Here is an 18,262-nt window from a genome sequence, read left to right as displayed (position 1 = left end):
TCCGTTGGATGCGATTAGCTAAGGTTAGATATCTCATGACCCCTTCAGGTACTATCAGAAAAAATAGGGCTCATGACATATATGAACACCGCAACAAAGTGATACAGACTTTAGGTAGGTATATATAGGTATTCCCTATAATGTCCACAATGTAACCAGTCAACAACTGCAAAGTTAAAAAGTGATTTATTATGCTATGTTTGGTTAAAAGGATGTACATTGATGCTAAACCATGCTTATATTTGTTCTTGTACTTTTGTGCACAACTGCATCTTTTGTGTCAGGTTTATTATGTCAAATATAAATGAAGCATTCTTACACGGTCCGCGTTTTTGTCAAGTTCGACCCCAGAGCACTTGAATGTAACCACAGGTGGTATTTACTACTGACGTTAGAATAGGCTGTCGTGTTTCAGAAGCAGCCCATTTTAACAATTTTCAGGAGCTGTTTAGTTAGTGTTTCTTTGTCTTTTATTGGTTTTCCTTTCTCTCTCTCTCAATTCAATTCAAAATAGCTTTATTGGCATGAATGTGTAACAACAATATTGCAAAAGCATCATACAAACTACATAAGAACAATCAACCTCTCTCTCTCTCTCTCTCTCTCTCTCTCTCTCTCTCTCTCAAACGTTATTATAGGTTACGTTTCTCTTTAAATAAAACCCCAAACATATAATCATAACATAATAATATAATGGCCAATTTAGACATTTCATGTATCTTATATGAAAATCACAATTTAAACTCTTTCATTTACATTTGGACACATGCGTCTTTAGCCAGATAAGACATCTGATATTCATTTTGGGATCCCACCACTGCAAACTGGGTAGTCCTTAAGGCAGGGAAAAGTGGGATAATACTGTATCCATATAAACTACCGAGGTTTCAGCAAATCTGTGGCAAAATGGCTGCAAGGCCACCATTTCTGGCAGTCTAAACAAAATCCAATGTTGACACTGATGTGCTTAATTCAGCTGATTTAATCTGAGGTATAGGCCTACGCTGTTTTGTGTTTGGTTGCGCGTGTTTTCAACAAAATCGAATTTATAAGCTGACTAAGGGTGACAGTAACCATTTTGAAATAATAGAGGAGGATTTTCCTGTTCTTTCCATTTTACAGATGTTTCATGAATGCAGCATGGGTGGGACCAGCTTAAGGGTGGGGACTACAATGGTTTGGGCATGTTGCTTCAGGTACAGGTGAAAAATCTAACACAATTGAGAAAGTCCAGTTTGAGCAATAGATCCAGAAGTTTGAAGGTTTATCAGACACCAAACACCATGCCAAAGAGGGTGCAGGGCAAAAACCGGCAGGATTTTAGAAAGAGAACATACATTTGAGAATATTAAAAAGTCTAAACAATGCTGTTTCAAGGCCTTCTCCACACTGCTGGGAGTGAAATACAACTTTTAATTATTTTTGTATAGGCCTAAAAGTAGTAGATATTATACACACAACATATAACACATTCACTCCAAATAGACTATTAGATGTTTTTTGTAGAATGTAACTTCCTCCCAGTTTCCTAAACCTCCCAAATTCACAGATAAAGGACAGAGTAGTCCTCCTTGGTTGCTACAGCCCTGCACATGAATGAGTGAGGAGGCTTTAAAGCATAAAGCCACAGTCAGACTGACAATATGGCACTGCTTTACAAACTAATAAACCAAAAAACAGTTAGAAACAAAATTTTTTTCACAAAAGCACACAGCTAGAATCTATAGTATAACATTTTGTGAGATTGTAACCAAAAGTGTAAAAAGAAATGTCCTTTGTTTTGGTATTGATTTTCTAAACAAATGTTAGAAATTTAGTTGTTTCAGCAAAATTAACATTAATTAACTTAATGAACAGACACTAATTCCTGCTGAAACAGTCTACAATTGCTTTTCTTGTTAGTTTTCCAAAAGCAAGGGTACAAATTAGCATTAACTACATTTTGTTTCATGAGGCATCTGTGTTTACACCATTAAAAAGACATCACTGGTCTTCACCACAGATTTATTTCCACTAAAATCATACTTGATTTTCATTCTCATTACCTAAAATACAATGGGTAATATAATGTTGATCTTAGAGGTGCACTTACAGTATTGATAACAGCTGATTAGTTTAAGGACTTATATCAGCCATATGCTATTTATTGTCCACCTGCTTTTCCAGATGTACTTTAGTGTAAGTATGTGCACTATAGTTGCACAATACTACAGTTGTACACACAGTACACTGCACAGTTCTCACCATGTGCTGCTTCCTGCAGTTGTTTAACAGGAAGGTACTAGCCAGTCCACGGGCACCACCTACTGCTGATCCACTTCTCACAACACATACTAAATGTAATAGGAATGAAAAAAACCAAACTACAGTGATTCAGTAATTGTATCGTACATTATATTCAGTACAACTTTGTTTAACCCTGCAAGGGCAATTGTAAGCAGCAGCTTGCCACGCAGGTCACCAAATACACACATAACTAAAGAAAAAATGACAGGCAGGACTCCAACTAATAATCTTGGAGGAATCTAATCAATGTGGGGATTATGTTTAACCAGCCAATGAGTACTAAGAATAAGACGGACAAATAGTGACAAAAGGAACTTATCTTCTCAAGGTGATTTCGAGATAGCAGGAGTAGTCTTACTGGTTAAAAGATTACCATCTCTTAAACAAGATGGCGCCAGGGATGGCTGCCTCTGTTTCTCTCCAACGTGAGCTCACTGTGCATCAAACTGGATGAACTTCAGCTACTGGTGGGGGAAAATAGAGACTTTTATTCATCTTCTGTTTTATGCTTCACAGAGACGTGGCTGTATGGATCGAAACCAGACTCTGCATTGCAGCTTTAAGGGGCTTCCAACTCTTCAGAGTGGATTGTTACATGGGCAAAATTATGAGTGGTGACAGTGATTCACCAGCACTGTTGTTCTGATCTGGAATATTTAGGGCAGCGAGACCTCTGCAGCACTGGACGGCGGGATGAAGAGCTGTGCATCAGCTAGGATGAAGAGCTGGGCAGTGGACGAGGAGTTGGATAGTGATGACTCAGCGGAGCTGGACAGCAGTGAGGATAAGTAGCTGGGCAGTGGACGAGGAGATGGGCAGTGCAGAGACACAACAACACAGCTAAGGTTTGGCTGCAAAGGAGGCTGGTGACTGGCTCAGGAGGAACAGGACGGGTTGGAGAGTTACTGAAACCTTGCCACCGGGAACATGTCATCGTTTTTGCAAATTCTGGGTCCTGATTCCAGAAAGGCAAAAGATTCCTGAGGAAGTAGAGATCCCATGTTAGTCCAAAGTTGTGCCAGGAAAACAGCAAACAGGTCTTGAACTTTATGGCAAGTTCATTGTGTTACATTAAGCTCAAGTACTGACACAGGAAAATAGAAAATCTGGACCCAGATGTAAATGCTCCGTACTTGTATAGCACCTTTCTAGTCTTCTCAACCACTCAAAGCTCTTTTTACACTACATCTGCATTCACACACTGAGCCTAACATTCAGAAACTAACATTCACACACATTCACACACTGAGCCTAACATTCAGAAACTAACATTCACACACTGGTGGAACAGCCACCTGGAGGAGCCGGGATTGAACCAGCCAACCCGCTCTACCTCCTGAGCCACAGCGGCCCCAGATGCAGAACATCAGGTACAGCAGATTCAGTTTGCAACCTTTAAAAACAAAAAATATTGAACTTACAATAAAAGTGAGGCAGGCAGTCCAAAACAAAGCATAAACAAACCCAGGAAGGCATACTCAAATAAATCCACAAGGTAGATATTCCAAAGAAAGGAACAGTGCTGAATTCTCAACATAGAAGGAGCACAATCTGCGTTTTGTACCAGCTGGAGATGGTTAAGGGAGCCCTGGCTGATACTCGAATCAGCAATTGATAAAAATGTTCTAATTTTAGAGATTATCCTGAGCTGGCGCAAACATGACCAAACAACATTTTTGTCTTTATCATCAAAACAGAGGTTAGAATTAAACGGAAATCCAAAATTCCTAGCAGCCAGCTTAATATTGTTTGATAGATTAGCAACAAAAGAGCTGGTGATTTTGGGTGACCAAATAGAATGACCTTAGATTTATCACTGATAAATTTAAGTAAGATTTAAGGTAACTAAAGAAAAATTATTGAATTGCCTGGACTGAGCCACTTTTTGTAAGTGAGCTTGCTTTAAGTTAATAAATCCTTGAACTGTACCTGCTCTGCTCTGGTGTCCTGCATTTGGATCCTCAATCTCACACACATTCAGCTAACCTTGTCAAGGTTAGATTAAAATATAGAGTTAAATATAGACTATAGTAGAATATAGTCTAGTATATTATAATATTATATATTGCAGTATAGTATAATGTAGTATATTATAGTACAGTATCGTATAGTGTAGCATGGTATAGTAAAAGCCTTTTTACACAGAGATCCTTCAATACTGCAGTAAAGAGGAGTCGGCTTTGCTTTTTTACACTGAACCAGACAACAGTTGCATAATGCTGCCCCAATGTGTGATTTTACAAACCATGCTGCCATTTTAGAAGCAAAAGGGTCATATTTCCACTACGTGGTATGGCTCGATTACACTCACTTTTGGTACCTCTACTTTGTTTTCCACCTCAACGTAGGTGGAGCTGAACATCACAGCAACGCTAATCCAGGAGTTGGGAAACAACACACGGAAGCTTCAGTTTGGTCTTGAGAAACTGCAGCCTTTATTCATTGACAGACTGTAATCTTACACTACATTTACTGCCACATTAGCCATGTTTACATCTAATTGTCAAGCAAATTTTTAGCAAACATTTGAAATGTTGCAACAAAGACCAAAAAAAGAAAATGGCAATGAGGCATGTTTCCATAAGCAACACATTCACATTATAAGCCTGTTAACTTTGACATTCACACAGCCTGAGATTCCCCCCCCCCAGCCACCATCTCTCTTCATCTGCCTGTTCTTGCAATAAAATACTTTATTTACCAACATGCCAGTCTCAAGTCTGTTCTTGGGTTCTCTCTTCATCTCAGACAAGTTTATGGTGTTTCTTAACACTTGCCAAGGTTATAAGGGCACATACAAGGGCAAGGGTACGACATATAATAATATTAACACTGTATTTGTACACTCTGCCTCTCACAATGTAAACCTGATTCTTTATGATTCTGTGAAAATACTAAAGAAAAGGAAGTTTTATCATACTGTTGAGCTCATGTATGTGTTCTTTGGGCACAGCATAAAGAGGTTGGCAAGGCTCTGAAATTGGCTTACAGTCTCCTCCAACATTAATCCCAATGTCACTTAAAAAAAAGACTCTGGTCATTGCATCAAAAAGCAGTGACCATTTTGAGATACCGCTACGCTGACATGGTGAAGGCAATGACATACATATCACTAACAAGCAAAAAGAAAAATGAGGTTGACAGAACTATTTCATTAAAACATTCAGCTGAAAGATTCTGCTTTATCTGCCTTGTTGTCCTCAAAAACAAGATCGGAATGCACAATTGTCGTGTCCAAACATCTCCAAGCCTCAAAGTTGATAGAGATGGTTTTAATATAGGAGCCTCATGACTTGAATTTTAATATCAAGTTTAGAGGCTAGATTGAAAGTACACTTAGGAAATAGACCAGGAGGCAAGGCTGAAGAGTGGAGCCGCTCTAGAAGGATCTCTGGAGGGATCTCTGAAGGCCAGTGGCCCAGCGAACAAAGCTGGGCTGCTTACAAGGACAGTGATAAGGTTGGAGGTCAAGAAAAGAGAAAAAGCTGCTGACATCAGAAGATTCAGGAAGGGTGGGTTGGCAAGTATACTGATACTTTATATAGCATTCATGTACTAAGAAGGCTGCAGTTCCTGATTATAGCCATATGTTCTGCATTTCCTTTTGTCAATAATAATGACAAGTTTTCTGTAATATCATGGAACGTACAATTTGAATAGGAATAGGATGTGTAAGTGAACTTCTTGTCTGGAGTATACAGATAGCAAACATATCAATATAGCACTTATTCAGGAATCACATCTTACCAAGGAGTCCATGAACAGCTTTAGTAACTCTATATAATGAAGTTGTAGCTTCATTCTCAGCAGATGCCAAAACAGAAGGTATTTTAGTTGATCAGTCAGATTTTCACTTGACATAAACATCATTGACACTGGCAATGACACTGAAGGTATGATTATCTTTATTAAAGCAGTTCTATCCAAGTGAGAATTGTTTTTGTCATTGGCTATGCTCCAGCTAACTATCGTACAAATTCTCTAAAGCATTATATCATATGGTAATTTGCCAGAGTATTATTTAATCATTGGAACAGAATGCTAAATCCCATGTTAGACAAATTGAATCCTTTAGTAAGCAGTTCCAAATAATCTTGTTCCAAGGCTTTGAAGCAGTGCATGTTAAATGTTAAATGTTGGCGAGTATACTTTTTCCAATAGACATAAATCATTTAAGAATAGATTATATTTTTGTCTCTTAGACACTTAGACACTTAACTAAAAACATTATTTTGGCTCCATTGTCTGACCATCCTGCAATTAAAGTACATTTTCTATTATCAGTTAGTCAAAACAAAAAGCACCCATTTGGAGGTTTAACACCACCCTAATACCAAATAACGATTTTTGTTCTCAATTTGAGTCCAAACTTCATCGATTTATCTCTCTCAATCTGAAATCAGTGAAAGATTTCAGGTTTATCTGAGAAGCGACCAAAAGTTGTGTAAAATATCATGTTACATCAGTTGCTTCCTTTTTAAACTGCTCTCATCAGCGAAGAACAGCTGAGTTGGAGAGAAAGCTCGCATCCTGGGAAAGAGCATGAGAAAGTTATTTTTCTTTACTAACAGGTCAGCTTTGTCCAGTGAAAAATGAGCTTAATGCATTATTTGGAGCAAAAGCTGAGTTCCAAATTCAAAAATCTAGAGATCATTATTTTAATGGTACTCACATCAGATAACCGTTCAGCTCTGCTATAATGAGAGACGGGCAAACATTTCTGCAATACAATCTTCAGGTAGCAATACAGCAACCACTCCAACTGAAATTAATGCAGTTTTCGTATGTTTCATAAGAAGTCTGAGATAAGAACTTCCTCACTGATTTGGCTGTGGTGATGGAACAGTGGATAAAACTCATGCCTTTGGTGTGAGAGACCTGGTTTCGAATCCACTGTGAAACACCAATGTGTCTCTGAGCAAGACACTTAACCCCTAGTTGCTCCAGAGGCGTCAACCTCTGACATACACTCACCTAAAGGATTATTAGGAACACCATACTAATACTGTGTTTGACCCCCTTTCGCCTTCAGAACTGCCTTAATTCTACGTGGCATTGATTCAACAAGGTGCTGAAAGCATTCTTTAGAAATGTTGGCCCATATTGATAGGATAGCATCTTGCAGTTGATGGAGATTTGTGGGATGCACATCCAGGGCACGAAGCTCCCGTTCCACCACATCCCAAAGATGCTCTATTGGGTTGAGATCTGGTGACTGTGGGGGCCATTTTAGTACAGTGAACTCATTGTCATGTTCAAGAAACCAATTTGAAATGATTGGAGCTTTGTGACATGGTGCATTATCCTGCTGGAAGTAGCCATCAGAGGATGGGTACATGGTGGCCATAAAGGGATGGACATGGTCAGAAACAATGCTCAGGTAGGCCGTGGCATTTAAACCATGCCCAATTGGCACTAAGGGGCCTAAAGTGTGCCAAGAAAACATCCCCCACACCATTACACCACCACCAGCCTGCACAGTGGTAACAAGGCATGATGGATCCATGTTCTCATTCTGTTTACGCCAAATTCTGACTCTACCATCTGAATGTCTCAACAGAAATCGAGACTCAGACCAGGAAACATTTTTCCAGTCTTCAACTGTCCAATTTTGGTGAGCTCTTGCAAATTGTAGCCTCTTTTTCCTATTTGTAGTGGAGATGAGTGGTACCCGGTGGGGTCTTCTGCTGTTGTAGCCCATCCGCCTCAAGGTTGTGCGTGTTGTGGCTTCACAAATGCTTTGCTGCATACCTCGGTTGTAACGAGTGGTTATTTCAGTCAAAGTTGCTCTTCTATCAGCTTGAATCAGTCGGCCCATTCTCCTCTGACCTCTAGCATCAACGAGGCATTTTCGCCCACAGGACTGCCGCATACTGGATGTTTTTCCCTTTTCACACCATTCTTTGTAAAATGCGTGAAAATCCCAGTAACTGAGCAGATTGTGAAATACTCAGACCGGCCCGTCTGGCACCAACAACCATGCCACGCTCAAAATTGCTTAAATCACCTTTCTTTCCCATTCTGACATTCAGTTTGGAGTTCAGGAGATTGTCTTGACCAGGACCACACCCCTAAATGCATTGAAGCAACTGCCATGTGATTGGTTGATTAGATAATTGCATTAATGAGAAATTGAACAGGTGTTCCTAATAATCCTTTAGGTGAGTGTATATAGCAATTGCAAGTCGCTTTGGATAAAAGCGTCAGCTAAATGAATAAATGTTAATGTAATGATTTAAACATGAGAAAACTGTCTTTTCCTTAAACCTTCCATGCATGGCGTCCACATTTGTGGACAGTTATTTTTAACTCCATTTTGGGTTACTATATCATGGTTATGTTCTCTAAGTCATTTGAGGACAGTGTCAGTTGATTGATGGCAACATTGTAACAGTGGTTACACTCTTGTTTTCCAAATATTTATTGCCTGATGACCTCATCAATCCAAGATGGCCGACTGTGAAGGCCATATGCTAAATGCCTCAGGCATATCTGTGAAAAACTTTTATTCAAGGACGTCAATCAATAGTAGTAGTATGTACAGTAAAGTATTATTGACAGTTTCATGTTTTATAAATTAAAATTTAAAATAAAATGTAGTTTTTATACACCAAAAACCAACAGTCCACATATGTGGACGTCATGCAACAGTGAAGTCAGATTCCATTAAGTTTGATTTCTGTAACCTGCTAGCTGTAGCTGTAGCTCTCACACTTTAGTTGTCTTCGCTCTTTATTATTATTATTATTATTATTATTATTATTCATTCCGCCGTTTTTTGGCATCTATCTTCTCCTTTGTTTGTCCTACAAACTTGGTTTCAACTTCAAATTGTACATCTTCTTCATGAGATGGGTGCTGTGTAGCTGATATATGTAATGTTTTTATAATAATATTTTTATGCATTTTAAAATGAATGGGTTCCTATGGGACTCCTCTTCCAACCTAAGGGGGGGCCAGAGCTAGACTCCCATGATGCATGGCAGTGAAGAAAGGTTCGTTAAAATTTGCTAATAAGTCTCCTATTTGTTTGAAATACAAAACAAATACTTTGTGATTTATGTATTTGTTAATGTGTCTGCTTAGAAAATAGTGTTTTTTGTTGGTAGTTTTCATTCTTGCGGTGGTTTACTATTGAAACCAGGAGTGAAGTGCCTGTTTCATTTGATAAGAACAGCTGCATTGATAGACAGGTCCTCAGAGTACTCCTTCTTGTGCCTGACATTGATTTGAGTCACAATATATTAACATTAAAGCTTGCAAATGTATGGAGCCATTTGTTGTTTGAACTTGATGCTAACAAAATGTGCAGTCTTTACTGACTTTCAGCGGTTACTTTTTTTATTCTTCAACAGCGGAGTAGACATCACAGAAAATATGTTTATAAGCAAAAAATGCCTTCTATTGGTGCTTAGGAGGCATTTTTTTTGTCAGAAAAAGACACGATTGACAAAGAAACTTGAAAGCCTTCCCTTCACAGTGTATCTGAGTAGTCCGGTGGTGGAGGTCTTGCTCTTGCTCCGGATCCAGGGATTGATGGATCAAACCCTGCTCACAGCATGTTAACAAAAAAGGGGCCAAACTTAACACATATGTTTCTGAACAGGTGTGCAGCACATCATTGAGTCTCTTAGCTGATGGAGCCGCACACTGCAACGACAGTGGTAGCAATCTCAAAAAATAGCTGGCAGCTCTCACACGCATTTTCTTAAGGAAATGCCCATTCTAGTATATCTATTCAAATTTTTCAAAGATGTGACAAATTGTATTATATTATAGTAAAACAGACATTTAACAAAATGTAAACAACAAAAAATAAATTGTAAATAACAATGCAAGTGCATTACAGCATTAAATGACAACTTTTGAATGCTTTGCGGCCTTTACAAGAAATAAGAATTAATGTACAATGTTGCATTGTGTCCACATACGTGGACAGTTAAATAATTTAAAATAAAACAGAATTTTGAAAAAAATTTAAATGTATTTGCATTTTAGCTAAATTTTGAGTAATAAGAAGAATCTTTTCCCAACTTTAGACAGTCAACAAAAACTATCCTATAGTTTTAGACAAGATCAAAACAGACTTGGGGAAGTGGACATCAAGGATTTCAATTATAAAAATGATGGTATTACCTCAAATAAATTTTCTCAGCTTTAGGCTGTCTTTGAATCCACAGATTTGGTACTGGGATAATTTATGTAGTTTAGTCACTGGTTTCATCTGGAACAATAAAAGACCAAGGATTACACTTACAACTCTTCAGAGAGAGAAATCAGCTGGAGTCTGGGGACTCTCAAATTGTTAAGTCTACCATTGGTGCCAGATCCCACAAATTCTGTATGTTGGCGCTCTCTGGAAGAAAATCTAGTTCACCCATAAAGATTACAGGATCTAATTTATGCAGAAGTTACCCTCAATTAAGCTAAAATGCATGAGGTGGTAATTCTGTGGTAAGGGGCAGTGAAGAGGCCAAGTATTGGGCAGCTGAGTATCTGTGGCACTGGTCAGCTGAGAGAGCCAATGCCGTTGGGAGCCATGTGGACCACACCTCCTTCTGGAGAATGTCCCTTGAAACGTTGACCTCTTTTGAAAGGATGTCAGGGGGACTCCTCAACTTGTCCACTGTATCTTGGGTTCAGGAAATGCAGGATCAGGACAGACAGATAGCAGGCCTGCAACCAGCACAAGGACGGGCAGGTTGCAGGCTCACGAACCCAAGCCTAATCAACTGGAGTGCAGGATAGGTTAGCAGGCCGAGGTGCAGATTGGAGTGAAGGCTCATGAAAAACAGGGGTTAGATCAGAAGGTAGTGTGGAACACCTGTAGAATGCCACCAAATGGGCAAAGTCAAGGTCCTCCTTTCAGTAGACTGCAAGAAAACCTGTTTCGTTACTGAAAAAAAGATCCTTCGTTGGTCCATCTTTAACCAGTTCATTCTGTCAGGCTGATTTAATGGACAATGGGGATTGGACCCAAATGTAGGCGTGTAGTAGGGTGTGACAGTCAGGTCAGAGTTGTGGTTAGAGAAAGGGACCAGCAGATGCCGGGGATGAGAGAGTGTGGCTGAAGAGAGGGACTGAGGAGCAAACAGGACCAGTTAACACAAACCACTGTCACACAGTTAGGAAGCTTGAGTTAGCGGTGTGTGCTAAGCTATTAGGCTAGGCTAGATAATACTGCATCAACAGAGGCTACCCCATAATGCTATGATCATTTCAAAAATAAAAAGTAGGAAGTCCAAAATGATATGGACTTAGCACACAGAGAGTAACAGAGTAGATAAGTAGAAGATTAGTGAGTGACGATTAAGTTGAGTTTGAGGTTTAAACAGAAAACTGAGGAGGGAGAAAGAGCAGACAGCTGTTGTCTCACGGAAGCACTCACTCACTCACTCTTTCACTCACACGCACACATTAGTATAGCATAGTATAATTATGCTTTATATGATCATAATTTTTTCAGTTCAGTCTTTTCATTTGTATACCTCTATATTGTAAATACCATATTCAGTACTAATTGATGTACATTTTGAATTGCTTTGGGGTTTAACAAAGTAGATGTGTAAATATTTGGAACGCGGGACAATTATTTGTAAACTTTTGATTATTGGATAGGGGGTGGGATTAAATAAGTTTCTTATTCTTCTTCCCACTCCTTTTCGAATATGTAATGGACACTGACAAGAGTTAAAAAGTGTTTGGCTGCAACTGTTGTTAATATTTTTTTTTCATTTAGTTATTCTAATCACTGTGATTTGTCTACTTGATTTCATTTTCTTGTCGGATGTTCTTTTTACATAAATTCGAAAGAAACATAAGAAAGAAACCCAGTACTGTGGCAAAATAATCTTAACCTTTAGTTAAAAGAGTTTTTCAAACTGGTATTTATACATCCCAACATCAAAGATGAATTTTCAAGCTCACCTGTACATACTATTCTAACTCATGTCCAAATGTGTGGGACTGTCTCATGTTGCTTGATCATACTGAAACTTTGAATCTAGTTCTTTCTCTAACAGTCTGGAAATCCCCCTGGTCACTGTATTCCAGTCTGCAGCTATACGTGGATATTTGTTTTTCTATGCAGTTGTGTAATCTTGTTGCCCAAATGTCATGCGTTCCTGCCCTTGAAATGCAGCCAGACAGCTACAGCCAGCTTGACAGGTTACGTATAAAAGGAAAACATAATGTGTGAAACAAACACCTGTTGCCCACAGAATCACGTACATACACTGGAAGCCATGAAGCTGACTGTGCTGCTCTGCTGCGTCCTGCTGCTCTCTGTCTCTGGTGAGTTCATTAACAGCATAAAGTAATGATCTTAACAAGTAATTTTGTCTTGATCCTTTAAACCAGAAACAGTCCGCTGAAAGTGTATGAATTTTCCGCTTGTTCCTGGTTTAAGGTTCTTGTAATACAGGATTTTCTAGAAATGCATAGCATAACCAAAGCAGTCAGAATAAAGCAGAACATTGTGTTTTTGTCTATAAAAATGATCAAATATAATTTGTTGTTGGAAACATAATATCAATCTGCTCTTTTTAAGAAATTAGATTATTCGTTGAGATGGAGTTTTTTGTCGGTGTGTTGGTCAGACTGCAATGTGAAAGAATGATTACAAACTGTAATATAAAAATAAGGATGATGAAATGCCTGAATATTTACAGTGCACCTTAATGATCTAAAAGAGGTCTGTCAAATCAAACTGATGTCATTTATGGGCAGACAACAATTTGATTTAGACCAATTAAATAGCACACAGCTAACATTGAACTCAGAATAGATTATTGTGAAGCCTAACCATAGATACTAAAGATAATAAAGTTGCTTGAAAAAGGTTTGTTATGCTGGGTTTTTTTTTTGCCAAAAGTAGCTTCTTCAGTTTCAACGTCGTTTTGCCAGACAACAGAAGAAAAACACAAAGAGCAGCAAAACAAAAGGAAGTTCAGAAGAACATGAGACCAGGCTGGGTCACATTCCTCTGGACAAAAGCTGGTTACAAGGTTCCATTCTTGTGGAATGAAGTCTGTGAGCGTATTGGGACTAAGAGCAGTTTTACAAAATGAGGACTTTTTGTCAAGTTCTCACCTCTTCAAAGGATTGTTTGATCCAGACTGGGTTTTAAGTTTCAGGTTAGAATCAGGTAAGGTTAAGTTTAGGTTAGGACAGGGGTTAGACATTTAGTTATGATGGTTAGGCAATTCAAATTAATTTAAATAGCACATTGCAACAATGAGGCAATTCAAAGTACTTTATATAAATCATAATGCAACATAGGGAAATAGACACTTTTTAAAAAGAGTTAAAAAGAAAATAAAAACAAGATAAAACAGGACAGTAAAAGTTACAGTGCTGTGTAAGATTTTAATCAAAAGCCTCAAATTTGATTCAATAAAAGGCAACGGCAAAAAGAAAAGTCTTCAGCCTTGGTTTAAAAGAACAGAGAGTTTCAGCAGACCTGCAGTTTTCTGGGAGTTTGTTCCAGATCTACGGAGCATAATAACTGAACGCTGATTCTCCGGGTTAAGTTTTGACTCTGGGGACAGAAAGCAGACCTGCCCCAGACGACCTGAGAGGTCTGGATGGTTCATAACGAAGCAGAAGATCAGAAATGTATTTTGATTCTAAATCATTCAGTGCTTTATAAACTAACAGCAGGATTTTAAAATCAATTATTTGACAGGAAGCCAGTTTAAAGACCACTCGAGCAGCAGCGTTCTGAATCTGTCTGATGGATTTCTTAGGGAGTCAAATGAAGATAAATGCATGGACAAGTTTTTCCAGGTCTTGCTGAGACATAAGTCCTTTAATCCTTGATATATTCTTCAGGTGATAATAGGCTGACTTAATGGGCTGCTGAAATTCATGTCTGAGTTAGGTTAGGTTAAAAGAGAGGTAATCTACATCCCAAGGGTGTTGCTTGTGGTACGCGGGAACAAGTAAAATTATATAAAACTCCTCTAAATATAAGACTTCCTTAGGGTTAGCGTAAGGAGCGAGGGAATGTGTCAGTGAGGGCTCTCACAAATAAATAAAATAAACTCTGCGTGCGTGTGTGTGTGTGTGTGTGTGTGTGTGTGTATAGTCCATTCCCTGGAGGATGAGACTGACAATCAGTTTCCAGGCAGTGATGAGAAGATGATTTCTGGACCACCCACTCAAGAGGTAAGACTGGGGTCTAATTCAAATTTTTTATTTCAACTACTGGTTTGCAGACTGACAAAAGATAAACGAGTTGAGTTTACTACAAACTGTTATCACTGTTTTGAATTTTACACCAATGTCCCACTTTAATTGGAAAACTCATCTTTAGGTCAAGTTAACTGTTTTTGTTTTACAACCTACACTGATGTTTTCACTACCAACATGCTCTAATTTGAAAATTCCCATTGCCCATTTTGCTACTACATTGGTAAAGTGCACCCTCTATTGGCAGAAATCATATACTACCTTACAAGACAACAAATGATTCTTACAAAGTAAACACGCAAACAACAGGAAATACTAAGCAATGTACAGACACTTATAACAATAATAAAAAGAGAGACTGGTTTTCTCTCAGCATGCTACAATCTTTCCACACCACATGGGTTAGCAAGAGCAGAAATGAAACTGCAGAATACAAAGTACTTAAATATCAAACTGTATTACAAAGGCACACTTCACCAACCAAACTATTAAAGGAGGAGAATTTTTCAGCATATAAGTTATTATGCACATGAACACAAATAAAGTCCACATAAGATTAAATACAGAGTCAATGATGTAGAGCAGTGTTCCACTAGTCAGAAGTTTTGACCCCCAGCTCCTCCAGTCTGCATGTTGAAGTGCTCTTGAGCAAGATACTGAACCCAAATTCCTGGTGTGTGTGTGTGTGTGAGAATGTGTGTGAATGATTAGTTTCTTTCTGATGAGCAGTTGGCACCTTCCATGGCACCGTCTGCCATCACTGCATAAATGTGTGTAAATGTGATACGTTGAAAGACCAGAAAGACGCTATACAAGTACAGTTCATTTACCATTTTCAAAGGCTTATTAAGGGAACGTCACACAGAAGCAATACTCCTGATTGGCTGACTACATTTGTGGATCCTAGTCATACTTGGCGCAGAAAACTAGTGTCAAATTTATTTGTAGACAAATGCAAAGCAATACGCAAATACACTGTGATCCCAAACACAGATCTGACACTTGAATGCAGTGGTTTGAAAATTCAAGCTAGACTGTGTTGTTTGCAATTGTGAAGAGTAAATTTGTAGAAATTGTAATTTATAAAACAGCAAAACAGTAGTGTCAAAATTCTGAAAACAATTTACAACTACAGTATGAGTCTATTATTCCTATATGGGCAGAAAAACTGTTCTGCATTCAAATTATGGTTTGAATGAATGCTCATTTCTATTTGTAGATCATGGCCAGTTTATTTGTTTGGTGTTTGGTTTACAAATTGTAATATATATTTGAGACTCATTGTCTGTGTATTTACAATGCTACTGAAATCCATTTACCCACAATACGCATGTCAGTATAACCCAATACAATTTGCACCAAAATGCACCACAAAAATTACCATCGCAAAAAAAAACAGATACAGGCAACAATAGCAGGCTAGGCAGCTAGTAAGATATTTAAAATGATCTTATTGATACCTTCATGTAGATAGACAAAAGTAAAATAATTTTATTAAACAGTTATTAGAGATAATCAGCATGCAAAGCAAAGTGCATTCTCTAGAAATACCTATGTTGCACAGTAGCTGTTTCTAACCTGATGAACAGGATGGAACATTTATTATTCCAAGAAGAGAAGTTGTGTTAGACGGCATTTCTCTCAGCTAGGTGTACCTAAACCTGAACGTGCAACTGACTGTGCAGAATGTAATTTTTACGCAGGAGTGTCTAATCAATGATCATGTGACTACCTGTGTTTGTGTCCAGCTGGACTGTGGGAAGTATGAAGGTGGAACTTGCACCAAGCAATTTGATCCAGTATGTGGCAGTGATGGAATCACCTACAGCACCGAGTGTGTTCTCTGCCAGCAGAACAGGCATGTAACACACACACACAAACACACACGAAAATGGATACTAGATGTGGGTATTATTGTGGCAATATCATTTGCAAATATGCGTGGAGAGTTGTGAAACTGTATCTCATCTGTGTGTGCACACTCAGATTTGTGAATGTGTAAAAGAATTATGGAAGTATGATGACAAAAGATCTGAGCGTGCTACTCTGTCTACAAGTCAGCATTTGAGTGTGAACAGGCACGGATCCGTACGAGCACAATCAGATTTGAGAGCGCAAATGCCATCATGCCCAAACTCGTTTCTGAGTTTGCTTTCTCAATTTTCTCTTGAGATCACAAAAGGTCACTAGCCAACCATTTTTGACTACCAAGGTGCAACAGGACACACTCACATCTGGATGTCAGAGTATGTCTTTATTAAAGTTTAAGTAAAAACAACGCCCAACCACCTTATATCAGGCTCATTAGATTTTTGATTGAAGCATTCTGCTCAGAAGTGAGCCTCATTCAAAAATGTTTATCTTATAATGGTTCCAATAATCTAAAATAATTCATAAAGAAATGGAAAAAGACCCTTTATCTATTTATCTTTATCTTTATTTGTCAGAGAACTAGAAATATAAGTTAATACAAAGGTAACACTAGGGTTGGGCCAATGTACGCATCTGTGTGGATTTTGAGATTAGCATGCACACGGATTGAGATACAGTTTTACAACAACATTTACAAATAATATTGCTACAATAACTAATAATCTCCACACACATTCACATACACACACACCACACTATTGTAATGCCATGTTTTTTTTCTTACAGCAAAGAGATGAAGAATGTGAAAGTGGCAAGCAAAGGACCATGCCATCCTTAACTGCGCAGTGAAACACACACAACACACAGCTGTGTAATAGGCAGGTCATATTAATTCCTGTATCTTGCCTTCTTAATAAAGTTACATGTTGCAACATGTCTCCTGTGTTATTGTATTGAACTCATAAAACATGATATTAATTCTGGTAAATATATAAGTTAATTAACCAGTTAAGTTAATTTACACCCTGACCTGACCATCCTTTCATACTATTTAGTCTTGTCCTCCTATTAAGTTGAGGCAGTCATGAGATACAGATTTCTGTTATTGTTCAAATCAAAGCAGCATTCCGAGTGTTTTGAAATGTCAAATGCTGTATTTATTTTCATTTTATAATTGTTAGAAAATTGCATTTTCATTTTGACTGAACAGGGCAATATGTAATTTTCAGCAGACACTAGCAGTGCGGTTCGCCAATTGTCGCGAATTCGCATCACACCTCTTCCTTTCAGACTGCAACTGAGATAGCGTATATATTCCCTCAATGCCTGTTTCTGTATATTCGATACATACCTGGGAACCTTTTGCAAACCCTGGCATACCTACATCATATCTAAATTTATATCTTTTCTATGTTTTATAGACAAATTAACAATTTCCACTTAATTTAACATCAGCTTGAAAGCAAATCAAAACAGACATGATACACTGGAGTTAGCTTGCCTGCTGCTTTTCAGTAACTAACATTACTATTTGGGTATCTTTCACTGGAGAGACTGAATATTATAAATGAGATTGTTGCCACACTTGTGAATGGGTCTTCCTATGTGTTGTTGTCCCGATTTTGCTGCAGTATTGTATATTATGTGGGTCACGTTAGTTACAGTGTCTGAGAGGTGAAGAAGTTGTGAACCTGAGTATCGGTAAAACCACAATAAATCTAAATTGAGTGTTACGAAGAAAACAATGGCAGATCCGTGCTAACGTTAGCTGACTGCCCTGCCTTACATCACTATAGGCTAGTAAACTAATTGCTCCACATTTTCTTTGAATCATTACATAATTTCTTGCAGGCTAAAATGAACACTTTGACATAATACCAATGACTCTCTCCGTGACTCCAGCCTCTCTAAT

General features: G+C 38.2%; 1 protein-coding gene across 2 annotated transcripts; it reads left to right on the top strand.

The window, feature by feature from the left end:
• Nucleotides 1-12,422: 12,422 nt before the first annotated feature.
• LOC119889424 (serine protease inhibitor Kazal-type 2-like) lies at nt 12,423-17,286 on the top strand. 2 transcript variants are annotated; one of them, XM_038700361.1, is made up of 4 exons: nt 12,423-12,579; nt 14,375-14,454; nt 16,227-16,336; nt 17,137-17,286. In XM_038700361.1, exons 1-4 carry the CDS (start codon nt 12,477-12,479, stop codon nt 17,186-17,188), a joined length of 345 nt encoding a protein of 114 aa, XP_038556289.1. In that variant the 5' UTR covers nt 12,423-12,476; the 3' UTR covers nt 17,189-17,286. The 2 variants fall into 2 exon arrangements, with proteins under 2 accessions (XP_038556289.1, XP_038556288.1); XM_038700360.1 differs by lacking the exon at nt 12,423-12,579 and adding an exon at nt 12,701-13,432.
• The last annotated feature ends 976 nt before the right edge of the window (nt 17,287-18,262 follow it).

The sequence above is a fragment of the Micropterus salmoides genome, unplaced genomic scaffold (assembly GCF_014851395.1).
Source record: "Micropterus salmoides isolate LMB-PRFRI ecotype aquatic unplaced genomic scaffold, ASM1485139v1 Ms_hic_scaffold_5, whole genome shotgun sequence".
NCBI lineage: Eukaryota > Metazoa > Chordata > Actinopteri > Centrarchiformes > Centrarchidae > Micropterus > Micropterus salmoides.
Note: the sequence above shows the minus strand (reverse complement) of the source record. Positions and strands in the feature narration are given on the sequence as shown.

Bases quoted from the DNA above. Each gene is read 5' to 3' on its own strand.
- LOC119889424 (XM_038700360.1), top strand. From the start codon at position 13,309: ATGAAGTCTGTGAGCGTATTGGGACTAAGAGCAGTTTTACAAAATGAG. The intron at 13,433-14,374 runs GTAAGGTTAAGT...GTGTGTGTATAG, and splicing joins AAGTTTCAGGTTAGAATCAG to TCCATTCCCTGGAGGATGAG. The intron at 14,455-16,226 runs GTAAGACTGGGG...GTTTGTGTCCAG, and splicing joins CTGGACCACCCACTCAAGAG to CTGGACTGTGGGAAGTATGA.